Source organism: Catharus ustulatus, chromosome 2, assembly GCF_009819885.2.
Source record: "Catharus ustulatus isolate bCatUst1 chromosome 2, bCatUst1.pri.v2, whole genome shotgun sequence".
NCBI lineage: Eukaryota > Metazoa > Chordata > Aves > Passeriformes > Turdidae > Catharus > Catharus ustulatus.
Genome location: NC_046222.1, coordinates 8,374,820 through 8,389,812, shown reverse-complemented (window position 1 = coordinate 8,389,812; position 14,993 = coordinate 8,374,820). Strand labels below are relative to the sequence as shown.

At 36.5% G+C, this 14,993-nt stretch overlaps 1 protein-coding gene across 1 annotated transcript in view; it reads right to left on the bottom strand.

Annotated features, from left to right (window-relative positions):
* LOC117011144 (roundabout homolog 1-like) overlaps positions 1-14,327 on the bottom strand; it is a 237,818-nt gene extending 223,491 nt beyond the window's left edge. Inside the window, exon 1 of the mRNA XM_033086428.1 lies at positions 13,674-14,327. Coding sequence (XP_032942319.1) covers positions 13,674-13,782 — 109 coding nt within the window. The 5' untranslated portion in view covers positions 13,783-14,327. The remainder of the gene's footprint in view (positions 1-13,673) is intronic.
* Between the last annotated feature and the right edge of the window lie 666 nt (positions 14,328-14,993).

Here is a 14,993-nt window from a genome sequence, read left to right as displayed (position 1 = left end):
TTGTGTGCTAAATACACAAAATACAGATAGACTTGATCTTCAGGGTCCTTTCCAACCTAAATATTTCTATTATTCTATGAAAATGTGATTCTTTCTGTGAACTTGGCAGTTGTTTCATGAGAATGTGCTGTGTGAGGGTGCAGGGATAATTTGACTGCACAAGTGAACTGTTAATATTAGGTATTTGCATTTTTCTGAATGGGTAAAAACACTTGAGTTACTGTAGCATGCATACTTGAGTTACAGCTTTCAGATGCTGGAGCACAAGCCAGGAAAGGAATGAAAAAGTGCAAAAAGTTGTAGAAATAGTATAGGATAAGCCACAGAATTTTTTCAGGCACTGAGACTGACAAAAGGGATTGAGAAAAGAGTACATTTTAAAAGAAATCTAATTAAAATTTATTTTATGAACACTCCCTCTTCAGGACTGCAGCCTGAGTCTGTAACTGCTGTGCTGAAGTGTGGTAGTTAACACACAGTGGCAAGCAAAGAGCTTGAACACGTCTGTATGAATATTCACGGAGCAGAAAAGGAGTTGTATGAATGTGAAATCACATTCAATGTACTTGGCAGCTTTGGTGTGTTCTTTAGTAATTTATGGCTTTTCTCCAAATGCTGACCTTCTGAAATAGGTGTAACTCAGCTGCAAGGCACTGACATTTGGATTTAAAATACCATACCTGTAAGAATACAACATATTTTCCAAGAGCTCTACAAATAATCAGGAGCGCACTGCCAGGCTGGTGCTGTGTGTGTACATACAAGAGATTTGGGCTTTTGGGCTCTACTTGTCTTTGAGATCAAAATTCTCAAGTGACTACATATAACATTTCAAAATAAATGGTAGAATTAAGGGTCACATCAGGCAAAGCTGGGCTCAGACTGGATAAACTGGAGAGTTTAAAGAGGTGCTTTTTGCTAAATAGAACCAAAGGTGTTTCAACAAGCTATTGCTTAAAGCAGCTCTAACACTTCTCTGCTGAATCTCAGTTCAAAGCAATAAAAATAAAATCTGTTATGCTATGAAAGCTGCTGAGAAAAACAGATGCACATATCACATCTGGTATCACATCTCAAAATTTCATGCAGATGTATTTTTACTTTATTGATATTTGTCTTACTCTTGCTAAAATAGAGAGGTTTAATCCTAACTGTTACCATAGCATGTTTGGAAATGTTCATATCCAGATCTCCTCTAACCAACTAATGAGAAGCTGCTTTCTGCTGCTTTTTATTCCAGAACCTCATTTTGTCATACTGAGTTTATAGCTTACACTTTTCTCTGGAGAAAGTAACAATTATCCAAGTAGTGAGTGAATGCTTCTGGTATATGTGAGAGACATATATGCTGCTGTGCATGCTTTACAAGTACTATAAATTTGTTTTCCGGCTCTGTCACAAAAGAATTCATTCCTGTTAGTAATTAATTACTCAACCATTGAGCAGGTTCTACTTGGCAGAATACTTAGCATCAGAATCTACTTTTTAAAATATTTACTTCTCTGTATAAGTGATGGAGACTGCTGTGTGTAATCTTGAGGCTGATTTATTGTTTGGTAATACCTTATTCTTGCATAGTGAGTAATATCACTTAAATGCAAACCAGGATTTTTATAAGAGCAGAGAGACTCTGATTTTCTGAAGTGCTTTCAGTACACCATTGTGTAACTGCATTCTTCAAGGTCACATGTCAATGAGATTGATCTGACTATAAGCATTCAGTTGTTCCCTAAGAAATACACTTTTTTGCATGTTTTCCCTTTGTCTGAGAATGCTTTTCCTGGCTGCTTTGGATTTATGTATTCCTGAATACGTTCTTGGCTCTTGGGATATTCTCTGTTTCACTGAGGACCCCAGGCCCATAGCAAAGATATGATGTAAATAAATGTTGTTGCAAGTTGAGTGGTCCAAAGGAAAACTTTACTCTAATGAGCCTAATTTCCCTAGGCTCTCCTTACTGGCTCCTGCAGTAGAAACTCTCTGCTGAGAAGCTGTGGATAGCAAGGCTAAATTCAGCCATTACAGAAACACCACCCCTATTTAGTTACTACCTTAATTGACTTATACATCTGGTCTCTTGGACTCCAAACAAAATGTTAAATCATTTGATTTTTCTGCAACCCAGAGAAAATGCATTTTCCTCCAGCTGAAGATTTTTTGCAAAGCTGCTTAAGTCCTGACACCATAACTTAAATTTTTATTTTCTTGCTTATTTGTTCCTCCTGAGTTGCTGTCATTGTGAGAACTAGGTACTGGAAAGCATTCTTGCACAGTAGGAGACAACATGCTGGTGTATATATAAACACATTTATGTAGAACTATCACCAGAAACTGTGCCAAAGGAGTTTTATCAATAAAGAAATGCTTGCACTAATCCAGAGTTACATTTGATTTCTACCTCTGCTGCAATGTCCTCAAAAGCCCACATATGCCCAGATATTTATGGATTGCCCCTATTTCCCTGGCTGTTCACAACATATGGCAGCACTGTCAGTAATCATCATAAAATACATCGAGAGCCAAGAACACGTACAAGGGATACCCATATATAGACTTTGCACTCCACACTGACATATCAATTTATCATTTTCTTTTTAGCAACACCATGTTCTCATGAGCAAGAATCTCATGACAAGAATCTGTAAGGCTACTAATTTTCTGTGTAGCTTTTGCAAATTCTCACATTTTGTCTATCGTTGAATTAATCTGGGAAGCAAAGACAACAAACACAGAACTATTTATAGCACCTGGCAGTGACATGAAGAAAATGGAACAATTAATGTCTTTAGACGCTACAGTTCCTGTGAGATTGCTAATATAATGTTTCTTGGAATGGAGCTACTTCAGAAACAAAATGTTTTTGATAAAATACTATCACAAAACGAGGCTGAATTCCAGGATAAACTACCTCTTCAAATTGCCTTTTGAGGAAGTACTACTAGGTGACCACTGGTGATTCCTATAATTAAATTTAAAAATGACAATAAGTTATAAAATTGTTTAATTTTGATGGAACACATTTTCACAGAGCAGAAGGTGCTGCAGCTGCAGAGGAAAAGAGGGAGAACTTCTCAAAGAATGTGTTAGGAAACAAATCAATTGCATTTGCTGTTCTCTAGATACAGGATGAATCTCTCAAAAGTAAATAGGTACAGACCAAGGCACCCACAGCAATAGAATGATGGGCAATACTTTGCACAATATGGTGATATATTGAATATACATAAAAAATCACAGATCTAACTTCACCTGACTTACAGTCTGAGATTTTAATACTTAAGATTAAAAAAGAAGAGGTGTGACCTGTCTAATCTGAGTGGGATAAAATGCATGTCAAAGATTTGCTTTGGCACCTGCCTCATCATTTTCATATTTCTCTAACAGTTCATATGAAAAGGGTTTCTGAAATACAGCAGACACCCCTGGGAGACAATCTGACAAAACAGGCTCAAGTCTGCATCCCCCAGCACAATAGCATCATTGCTTCACAGTCTACAATTTCCACATTATCTGGGAGGTGCTTATGTACACAGACTATCAGATGTCCAATTAAAGCTTAAAGGTGCTGCATATAAAATGCAAACTAAAATGTTTACAGTCATTAAAAAGAAGACATTAATGTCGTAGTGTTATATGAAACTAAGCAGGCTTTGCTAAAAAAAACAAACACTGCTATTCAGGGCCATGTGATTTTTAAATGAAATATTGGATATAAACCCACCAGAAGCTGGCATGTAAAACTGTTATATTCCCAGTGATCCCAAGAAAAAAGAAAAGCTAAGTCAGTGAGAGTTTATTTTCAATGAAACAAGTAGTTAAATTCTTATGTTGCTGAACACACACACAAATGGAAAACAAAAAAAGAAATCTTTATTGGTACCTGAACATTAACAAATCACACCAACGTATGTTAAAGAAACCAGAAATTGATTGTGAGAAAAATATTGTCTTTGGATACTGTTGGAAAGGCACGACTGGTGTTAAGAAAGAAGAAGTTTATATTTGTAAAACTTTATAGAAAGGACTAGGAACACCAAAAATAATTGGAATATATATTTATTAGCTTCTTTGATTTTTGGGAGTTTGTTTTTTTAAGGAAGACCTACACAGAGATTTTATATTGGACAGAGTAAGTTAAAAACTCATTTTAAGTAATATCTTAAACACCAAGCATAAAATTAACATCTTGTTACAATGTCCTGTAACCTACTCCTCATGTTCTGTGTTGGTTTCTCTTTACACAAAACAGTAGTTTTCTCCATTAACAATACACAGGCCCCATCTGTTTCTCATTAAATACCCTGCTTTTTCTGTAGTGTGTTGTGTTTCTGTTGCTGAAATCTCTCTGAGAAGAAAAGGGTTTCACAACTAAATTCTTAGGTAAATTCTCAAAGCCTCCTCAGCTCTAATTCACACAGAAAAAAGAAGGGTCAGCAGCTGGGGGACATTTCCTTCTCACTGACTCTAAAGAATCCTCGTGTGTCCTCACCTGCACCAGCCAAAGGTACCAAAGCACCCCAAAACATGAAGGGGCTTTGTGCACTGTGGGAGAGCCAAGATTTGTTCTGGGAGAGCCAAGATTTTTTCTGGGAGAGAAGGGATGAAGGGGAGGAAGAGAGTGAGACCTCCACAAGGTAGCTCCTTTCAGCAAAGCTTTTTTTAAAGAAGAAAATACTAATAAAAAGGGAGGGAAGAAAACAAGTCAATTTTTCTGGACAGTGTAACAGAGGGAACTTTCCAGAGGGGTAATTTCCCTGTGACAATTCAGCCCATTGGGCAGGCTGAAACATATAAAAACCCTGGTGAAAGGCAATAGGATTGAGAGCAAACTGATTGGTTCTGAACACATGTAAAAGAATAGCAAATAAATGTAATTGTAACAGTACAGTCTTCAGCTCAAGTCATCACAGGCAAATGTTTCACACTAGGATTTACTAGACAGCATACCCAGGATTTAGTTTTTGTGATTCATGCATTTTTCACACTTATTACTCAAATACAGACTTTTAGTATGTTTTGATTGCTCACTGCCTATCTCCATCCAATATGGGGTTTTATTTTTATTTTATTTCATACTCAGTCTTGAGTAAAAGGAGACTGACTCACCAAAGACTCTGAAGGACAAGAACCATGTTACAAAAGATAAAAAGCATTTTGCCTAAGTCAGTTTGCATCATAGAAATGGCATATTATGTTGTATCACAGTACTGAGTAAAACTACTGATGGCAAATAACTGACCTCATGTAGTCTTTATTATCTAAGAAACAAGCATGCTTATAAATACAGACAATACATTTCTGGAGACTGTATATATGTTGTAATATCCATATTAATTCATATCTGTAAAAAGTTTCTTTAGGTAGCATGTAACTAGTCCCTGAGCTATCATACTATAGGTTTTTTTGTGCCTTTTTGGATTGTAAACTTTTAATGATACTGAGAACAGTTGAGATACTTGTCATTTATTGCTTGCAAGAATGCAAATATGAGTAATCATATAAAGAACAGGCATTCCTCATTTGTTTGTGGAGAAGTCCAGTTTAAATGGGTGTTTGCAAAAAACCAAGCAAGACCCATCACTGGTGGGGCCACTGAACAAATATTTAGAAAATAAAACGAGGTCACAAACTCTTCTTCAGCATTTGTAACAACAATTACTTGCCTTGAGCTTGCTCTCCTGTTTTGGAATAGTGAAAGAAACAAATGCAGAATTATCAGCCACTTCAGCTTTTTGAAGAGTCTGATTTGATGATTTTGTAGTCTCTAACACAAATATCCAAAGATTACTCAGGAAACATAAAGTACATGTTACCCTGGAGATGCTCTATAAGGAGCAAGCTTCATGTTTATTTTTTTGTTTCACTATTTTTCTTATTTGCAACTCCTGGTTGATACTGAGTTCTGTTCCAAAAAAAAAAAAAAAAGGTTATCTAGACTTGATTGTGGTATCTTCATTAATCTCTCACATAAAAGTAAATATTTCCATGAGTATTCCTATATTGCCATAAAGATTTTTTTTCTTTCATCTGTTACAGCAGGGACATATTTATAACATCAGTAGTCCAGCATCATGTCACTATAAAGCAATAATTTCACTGGAGGGCAGACCTGAAGTAGGACAGTGATGAATCAGGCAACTGTTCATTTTAAAGATGCACAAATGACACATCAGAAAAATATTTATTACCTATGAAAATAAAAAGAACTAAAATTAAATCTATACTTGTTTTCTGGAAGAATAGGTGTGTATAAATAAAATAAGGAAAAGACTGTCTCAAAAAGGTATCATTGTGTTCTGATGTCTGGCTCACTCTTGAAGCTTTGAGACAGGTATCATCATCTACAAAATCAGTGTAAATAAAATAACCCCCCTTGACCCACTTATGGTCAACTCATGATACGGCAATCAAGACTTTTATTAAAAAAATCCCCTAAATTTATAAGGAAGTATTTTTATTTTGGCTAAAACATCTTTCACAGCCTATACAAGTAGCCCTAAACCCCTGCTGTGTTCTGACATGAATTTTTTCAGTGGTAGCCAGATTTTCCAATGCTTCCACCTCCAACTGAAAGTTTCATCTTGCTGGAATTCATTAGGTTCTTTGGAGAGCCCCATACAGAAACTCTGATGTTACACTCAAGACCCCAGTCCTTCAAGAGGCAAGAAGCAGAGTCCCAAGGAGAGACTGGAATCTTGATCACAGCAGGTTGTTTGTTTTCCTGGGAATGCTGGCTGCCCCAGGGCTCTCTCCCACATTTTAGCAACACACAAGGTACTGGAAAAGATGCAATAGATTTGAAAACTTGGAAAAGGTTTAAAAAAATGACAACTGGGGCACCAGAAGATGATGTGGTAAAGAAGAGGTCACAAGGGAAAGGCAGAAGGGAAACTAATGCATGAGGTGATGGGGTAAAGATACTCCCAAGTGCATGGCCAGGCAATAGAGCATTGCTCTAGCCCCAGCTGCTATTCCTTTGGTGGGTATGGAGCAATAAAAGGTCTCCTTTCCCTTTGCTTGATGTGAGAAAGTAGGCTGACAGTGGGATTCCAGATACATAGGAAGAAGGAATCAGAAGGAAAGCATCCCTTGAAGAGAAAAAGGAAACAGATAAAGTGCTGTCATCCCTAAACTTTCTTCTCCTATTCATAACAATTGCACCTGTGACTCCCATCACAGCCATGCCCTGGGCTTTCATCATCAGTGGGACACAAAAAGTGTCCCAGTTACAGCTCTGGAGGTGAGCTGCTTCAATCTTGCTTGAGTTGGGAAAGAGCCTGAAAATGGAGGAGTTGAACATGTGTTTAAGGCTTTAGGATTACCCTAAGAGGAATGAGAGGGAATTGCTCTTTTCTATTTCTGGAAACTTCTTAGTCATGGGTTTAGAGGTTTGGAGTTAATAATGATGCTCTTGGCAGGAAAGCCAAGAATTGGAGCACCATAATCTGCTTATCTAGGTACTGGGTGGTCCTCATGCTCCTCTTTGAATGCTTGTGCCTCATGATTCCATCTATCTCCAAGCAAAGAGGCAGAGAGATGAGTTATTGGTGAGCCTGGCTATCCAAGATAAGAATAAAAAAGGGAATGCAGTCCTGAGAATTTTAATAGAGTTCATGCAGAGAATTGTGTTAACTCTTCCATTGTCCTTAGATCATAGCTAAAATAAAGTGTTAGGAATAAAAGAGGATAAAGTTAGTTTTTAGGTGTTAGGAAATACTTAAAAAGTTTCATGAGTCAACTACAGAGTGATTTAAAGCAAATTATCAGTGAAATATATTTAAAGGAGAATATACACACGTGGGCTTTAAAAAATGGTACAGGAAGGTCCACAAAGGGAAATGGGCAATTATTTCTCACCATAAAAATAACACATTTTTTTCTGCTATTCAGAAATTAGAAATGAAAAATAAAGTTTCTGAAAGTTTTTCATAAAATAATTTTCACAAAAATGGACTATATAGGAGAAATTATGCTTTCCTCTCGTCAAGAATGTATTTTGAAATCATTTAAGGGACCTCTTGAAATTGTGGACTGTGCTACAGAAATATAATCTCAGAGCAGCTTCTCTGCCTATCTATCATATGCTACACTGCACACTGAAATTCCATTCAAATTTATTAAAGGGCAAAAGTTCTGGGGCACCAAATGTTCCAAATTTTAATTACTCCAAAATTTTTACACTTTTATGAATCAATGTCATTCCCTTCGATTTCCACTGTACAATCCTACTGAAGCAATTTTAAAATAAAATAGCTCATTTTGTCCTTATAACTCAGGCAAATTAAAGTTCTAAATAAATTTATTTCTCGACATAAGAGGTCATTTCCCAGATGCTACAGACAGTATGATGGAACTGGGAGACTGAAGCTCATGCCACAGACTAAGTAGTTTGCATGAGAAATTGCAGATTACTTAAATGTTAACTGCAAAAATAGTTTGTTTTATGCCCTTCTTGTCTCCTTATCTTTCTTTTCCCAGTTTTTTGCTTTCCTTCAGCCTTCAGCTGTTTAACTGTCACCTTTTTGTTTGCTTTCAATTCTCTCTTCTTTTTCTCCTTTTAAAAAATAGCTCTTCTTCTTTTCTTAATGTCTCTTTACACCATTCCTCTATGTTTCTTATCAGCCACATCTACTTAAGGAGAAAAAAAAAGACTCCAAGATCTAAGGGCAACTGTCTTTTTAGATTCTGAGTTACATTAAAATGTCTGTGATAAAACTCTTTCCTCTGTCGTGTGAAGTATGATTTCTTGTAAGAAATGCAACTACCTGAAAGAGTGGGAAAAATGTACTTTGAAAACAGCCTCAGGGTTAGGACAGGCTGTGTTAAACCTTTCTGGGTATACTTTGACCACCAAACATCACTAAATGGTTTTGATTTGTTCTGTTCAAAGCTTCCAAAGAAGCCTCTAGTGCAAGGCCATAAAATTAATATGCAAACTCACAGTTAAATTATTTGGTACATGTCAGGGTTAAATACTGTAATAAAGGAGGAAATTTGAACATCAAAGACCACTCTGTAGCTCTTCAAGAAGGATGAATGTTTTATTCCCTTCTTCAAGATAAGGAACTTGTTGGTTTCTTTAAGAGAACATTAATTTTTAACTATATACCTGATTTTTTTTTCATCAAATCAAGATAGTTCATCTGGGCAGATAAATTAGTCTGTGGGTGATGCACTTCCAGCAGCTATTTGGGGATCCCAGTGGTCAATGCCACATGGAGAGATGGGCACACAGGCGGTGATGTCCCTGGGCAGTGCCATCTGAGACCTTTAATCTCTTTCAGTACTGCTTTGATCCATTTCTTTTCAAGCATATTTTTATTTGAGGCAGTAATATTACTGTTAAATTAATATATTTTTTTTAGGGATCCATACAGGTAAAGCCACAGATCAGATTCCTTTTCCTTCTTACCAAAACTGCTTGAAAGATATATTTATGTGATAGGCAAATATAAACCATGGAATAACTTGCAATATTTAACCCCACTGCACAAATCAGCTTGTCTAAATTGCAATCAGTCTGAGGAAACTTGAAAAGAAACAGCTAGATTTTGCTTTATAAAAAGATTAGTACTCTATTTCTTTATCCATAGAGGACAGGTAAAAATTATGAGCACCAAATATCATAAGAAATTCACAACCTGTCAACCAATCAATGAATATCAGTATGATGAGTATCACTATGATATATTTAGCCAAAAAAAAAAAAACCAAAACCAAAACAACTTAACAATTTCAGCATATTCCCTCTACCTAGAAAATACAGGACTTGGACTGAGAAATGACTGAGACGTTATTGATAGGATTTTGGCACCACAACAGACAATTGTTGAAGCTTTAAACAAAGGTAAATTCACTTTTTATGTGCCCACATTTACCTATGTATGTATATATACAGACTTGTACATATCTATATTTCAGCACACAAAGAATCAGTAAGAACAAGTATCATTTTTCTTTGCTACTTCTATATTAGTGGCATTCCTAATAATAAAAATAATAATGGATAAATAAAGACCATGGTACTTGATATTTCTAATGCCAACTACAGTAAATAAACCAGCTATGCTGTTCTTAAGCACTTCACCCAAAATGCAAAATCAATTGAACAACAGAAAGAATTCTTCTAATGCCTTGTAAAAATCTTAAAATGTCATAATTCTATTAGTTTGTATGTTCATATTTCTGCCAGAAATATTTAAGAAACATATCTGCTGCAGCTATTCACAACTTTAAATTCTGATATTTACATCCAAAACCTGATGAAAAGAATTATGATTTTATTCCCTAAAAAATGAAAATAAATTTATTCACAGATTAACCAATCTTGATTAAGTTTTACTAAAAATGAAAATTACACATAGTACAATAAAAAAATATACAAAGGTATTAATGTCAGAAAATATACTTGTACATTCTTCAGTGTAAACATTATATGCAGTATACAGTAGTTAATAATAACCAGGATATTGCTCTATAATGCAGTTTTCTGAGAGAAAGTAAAACAATCTTAATACATTGCCATTTTGGTATCAAACCATGAGATGTTTTTGTGTAATTTCCAGCAATCATAAATCATAAAGTACAGTCATTCAAACAATAGTTGTTTGCTTTCTTAAACATGAAGTGAATATATAGAAGTAATAATGTACCAGCAGAAGACATTATTGCATAAACAATTAAGCAATGTTATTTTTTGCATATTTAAATAGTTTAATATTGTCTCCAGGATTTGTGCTGTTACCTCCCATGCTGCCCAAACACTGTTACAATGAAAACTGCAGATCCATATGGGAATAAATTCCCTTATTTTCCTTCCATACTAATTTTTTTTTTGTGGTTCTATTTGTCAGAAAATAGCATTTATCTCCATCATCCCAACCTCACTCATTTGAGCTGCAATGGAGCAGAACCAGGCTACAGATTTCCCAGTTCCAAGATCCCCTATGGAAAAGTAAAGAAGAAAACTTCATCCCATGAGGTGTAAGCTCAGTTGAAGCAAATGCCAGCCATAGAAATTAAAGTTTTGTTGTGGTCCTTGCTAGACCTTCAGACAAATGACCAAAATTGGATCACGACAGCTTTTCTGGACAACTTCTTATGCCCCTTAATACACCGTGATCTTTTTTGGAGGAGCATCACAGAGAGCCTAAAGAAAGGTTGTTCTGTCTTCTAAAAGAATGCTTGGAGCAAAAATATTTTGAAATCTCTTTACATTGTAATTATAAATTACTTTTAAAGCATTGCTAAACTGCTGCTAATCTCAATGCTTCAGTGAAAATTTCAGTCAAGAGATGCAGAAACCAGCCATGTCCCCTTTCATGTAATGTCATAATTTTTGGTTTTAGTTATGGAACTTAAGTGTAACCCAGTTAAATAGAATCATATATCATACAGTCACAAGCCTTGTCAGAATATATTTTTTATTAGAATTGAACTATGATGCAAAAATGAACCATCAAGAAACCATCTTCAAGTGTGATGTGAACTGACAGGCAAATACACAACATTAATAGCAATCAACAAATAATCCATCAAATATGATTACACAACATTTTTTCTCTCAGAAATGAGCTCTCTACTGCTCAGAGTATCCAGCTCTGCATGATAATCTGCACCCCCACTACATCATGGATAGTAAAGCCAAATAATGTACAAGCAATGACATTCCTCCTGAAAAATGTTCTTGTTCTTAGTGAGCCTGCTGCTAAAATTTAAATATAAGAAACACTAAACTCTACTCTAAATATCTTCTCTTAATTTCGAGGAGAGCTGATTCAGATCCATAGTTTTAACACATTCAACAACTGATCTCTCTAAGCAACCAAGTAAAACAATATCAAGGTGCTATAACAACTAATTTACAACCTTTAACCAAACTAATTTTTCCTTTGACCAAATACAGCAATGTGCTAATGTGCTGACTTGAGAGCACCCTGTCCTGAGAGAAGAAAGCAAGTAATTTGAATCAATAAGGTCTAATAGCTAATACAGGTGACATTAAATGAACTACTGTAGTTGCTAGACAAATTTTAAACAGGTCTTAAACTTCTGAATATTTGCATAATTTAATTATCACACCTAAATGACATCCCAAGCTGATTAACTTTATTAAGGCTTTTAGAGCTTTTTAATGTCTATATCAGCATCTATTTCGATTCTTAATAGGAAAAAAACCAGAGTGAATACTCAGAATCAGAAATTTTCAAACACCTGCAAGTCAATTAATCAAAACTGAATGTTTAATATTTTTACTCTAGGATCTGGTTATTTTCATAACAGTTATACAGATACTCATTTCAGAAGAACTTTTTACTGAGAAAGAAACATACTGTGGAAAAATTTCATTCAACATATTTCAGTTGTGCCTCAGTTGCCACAATGATTAAAATAAAGGTCTCTTTTAGTCATAACTAGTTCAAATAATCAAATATTTGTAAGCTGTGGGTTGCTATTTTTGTGCATCCCTTATGCACACATTCATGCCCTGCTAGTTTGGGCAGGGTGGGCTTTAGATGTGAAGTCCCTGTGAGTGGGCAAGGCAATTCTCAGTTCCACTGAGTCCATCACCTCTTTCCTTAATGCTGCTGATATGGGGACTGGGAGAAGCAGCAGATTTACTGATATTATGTTCATGCTTTAGGGAGAAAAAAAAAAAAAAAAAAAAAAAAAAAAAGATCAAGCTGCAGATCAGCTTCCAGATAAGAGGACTGAAAAAACAATATCCATTCCAAGGGTATCAACTCCCAGCCCTCCAAGTTCTGGTTATTTTAGGGACTTCCATCACCTATGTTTTCCAAGCAACCACATCACTTTTTAGCTGAATTAAACAGAAAACCTTAATTCCATTTTCAATATTCCTTCTCTCTTTTAGAAATCTAAGTGCTTTAAAAAAAAACCCCAAAAAATAAAAAAAACCCCGAGACAAAACCACGGCAAACATTTACAGGCATAATGATAATATTATGCTGCCCATCATGGGCATTCTTGTGTATAAATAGATGGACAGGAATAAGGAATAATGTCAGCAAGAACTGAGTTGCCCTTTAAATGGAAATAATCATCTGGGTATTTCAGTCAAGCAGCTGTGTATGCAGTAGGAAGTCTCATTCCCAAATATTATGATGACTCATCTACTTTCCTTTTCTAATAGTAAATGCTCTTTTCTCTTTATAAGCACAGCACTAATAAACCCTTCACAACCAGCAATTCTACCTTAGATCTGCAGATTTTAAAGTGCAGCTATGCATTTATACCTATACAATTAGCTATGATAATCACTGGGGTTACAAGGTTCTTTCACATAAACCGCAGACCTGTGAGATTTGCTGCTTTTATCAAAGCTAACATCTGAAACAGCATGCAAAACGCTAAGAGTGTGAACAGAAAAGGTGCAGCCTGGACTTCTCCCAAGTCCCTGGAAAGAGAGGAGTTAATCAGCACAGGCAAGGAGAGCTTGCAGTGAGACTCAGCACTGTACTGCAGATGTGTGGAGCTCACGGAAGGTGTGGCCCGTGCCTTCCACATGCATATTTAAATACTTAAATTACACGGCCTTAAGGCTGCTATTAGAGAACAACCTCACAGAGAGGAAGAATTACACATTGAAATGAGGCCTAACATATTCTTCAAACACAGAGCTGAGAAGAGAAGGAAAAGCCCAGGTTACTCACGATTCTTTTCACCTCTCCACCTTGACCCCGCTTTTATTCTAGGCGCGACGTCCACGGCAGCAGTAATGTCTATTAGCCCAAGCAGCAGCAGCAGTGACAGCACAGCCATGCCAGGTAACAAAAAAAAATCAATCACCTCTACCAGGAGTACTGCTAGAGATGGATTAGAGAAGACTTTCCTTAGTAATGAACAATTGGAGCTAACAGCACTTACTCAGCAGAGGCAGAGGGAGATGTAAAATAGTATTCCTACTAGAAATGTTTATTAAAAATTTCCATTGCATCGCTTTTTTCCTTGATCCAGGGAATGCAAAAACAGAAGAGTTGTAAAGGCTTCCCCTAACTAGGAGCCTCTGGCACTCAGATGCAGGAGGAGATGCAGTGGCAGCTTTCTGTGGTCCTTCAGAAGCCACCAGCTCCTCACCTGCCTCTGCCACCTCTCAGCCCTTCCCAGTGTTTATCAACATTCCCCACAGCACCCTAGCAGGGGACACAGCCAGGCTGAAAACAGAGTTCTTTCTCTCTCACTTCCATATTTCACTGCAGTTTCACAGAGCTGATGACACGGAACATTTTAATGTTGACACTCAAATCTCATTACGTTTATCAATGGGCACAAAAACACAGTTTGTCAAGCTTCCCCCCCTTACCCACGGAGGGGGCAAGGGCAAAAAATAACATATGCAAGATGAAAAAGAAATGCTTAAAAAAGAAACTTTTTTTTTTTTTTTTAAGCTGTGCAGTAACTCTGCTTCTTATTCAGCACAATCATCTTCTATTCCTGGGGAAAATAACACAAACAATGCCACCTCCCACACAGGTTTCAGTCAGCAGATGCTGCATAAATGGAGCAGCGCTTCGGCGGTAAGAGAAGCTCTGAGAAATAGTGTATAGAATCCGTGTTATCTAACAATCCTTCCCCCTGCAGCCTCAGGGCACCCAGTGCAAGCAGATTCCAGTGCTTGCAGCAGAGCTGTTGGGAGTTTTTTAACCCTGGGTCCCTCAGTACCAGGGAGCCAGATCACGAACATCCCCGCGGTCGTCGGAACAGTCTCAAGGAAGAGCTGGAACACAAATTATCTGCTACCCCTTTCACCACAATTATGAAATCATTCCACTTGAGTTGTGAAGACCCAGAAAAGCTTCATCCTGAGAGCTGAAAATCACTGTAATAAGACCAGAGGGCTTTTTGTCCATGGTTGCAGAGGGTTTCAGTCTGCACAAAGTCTACATTTATACCCAGTGAAAGTAACTGCAAAATATCTAACCCTTTAGCACCATAAGCATCAGCTTCAGGAATACTTAATATTGTTACTTACA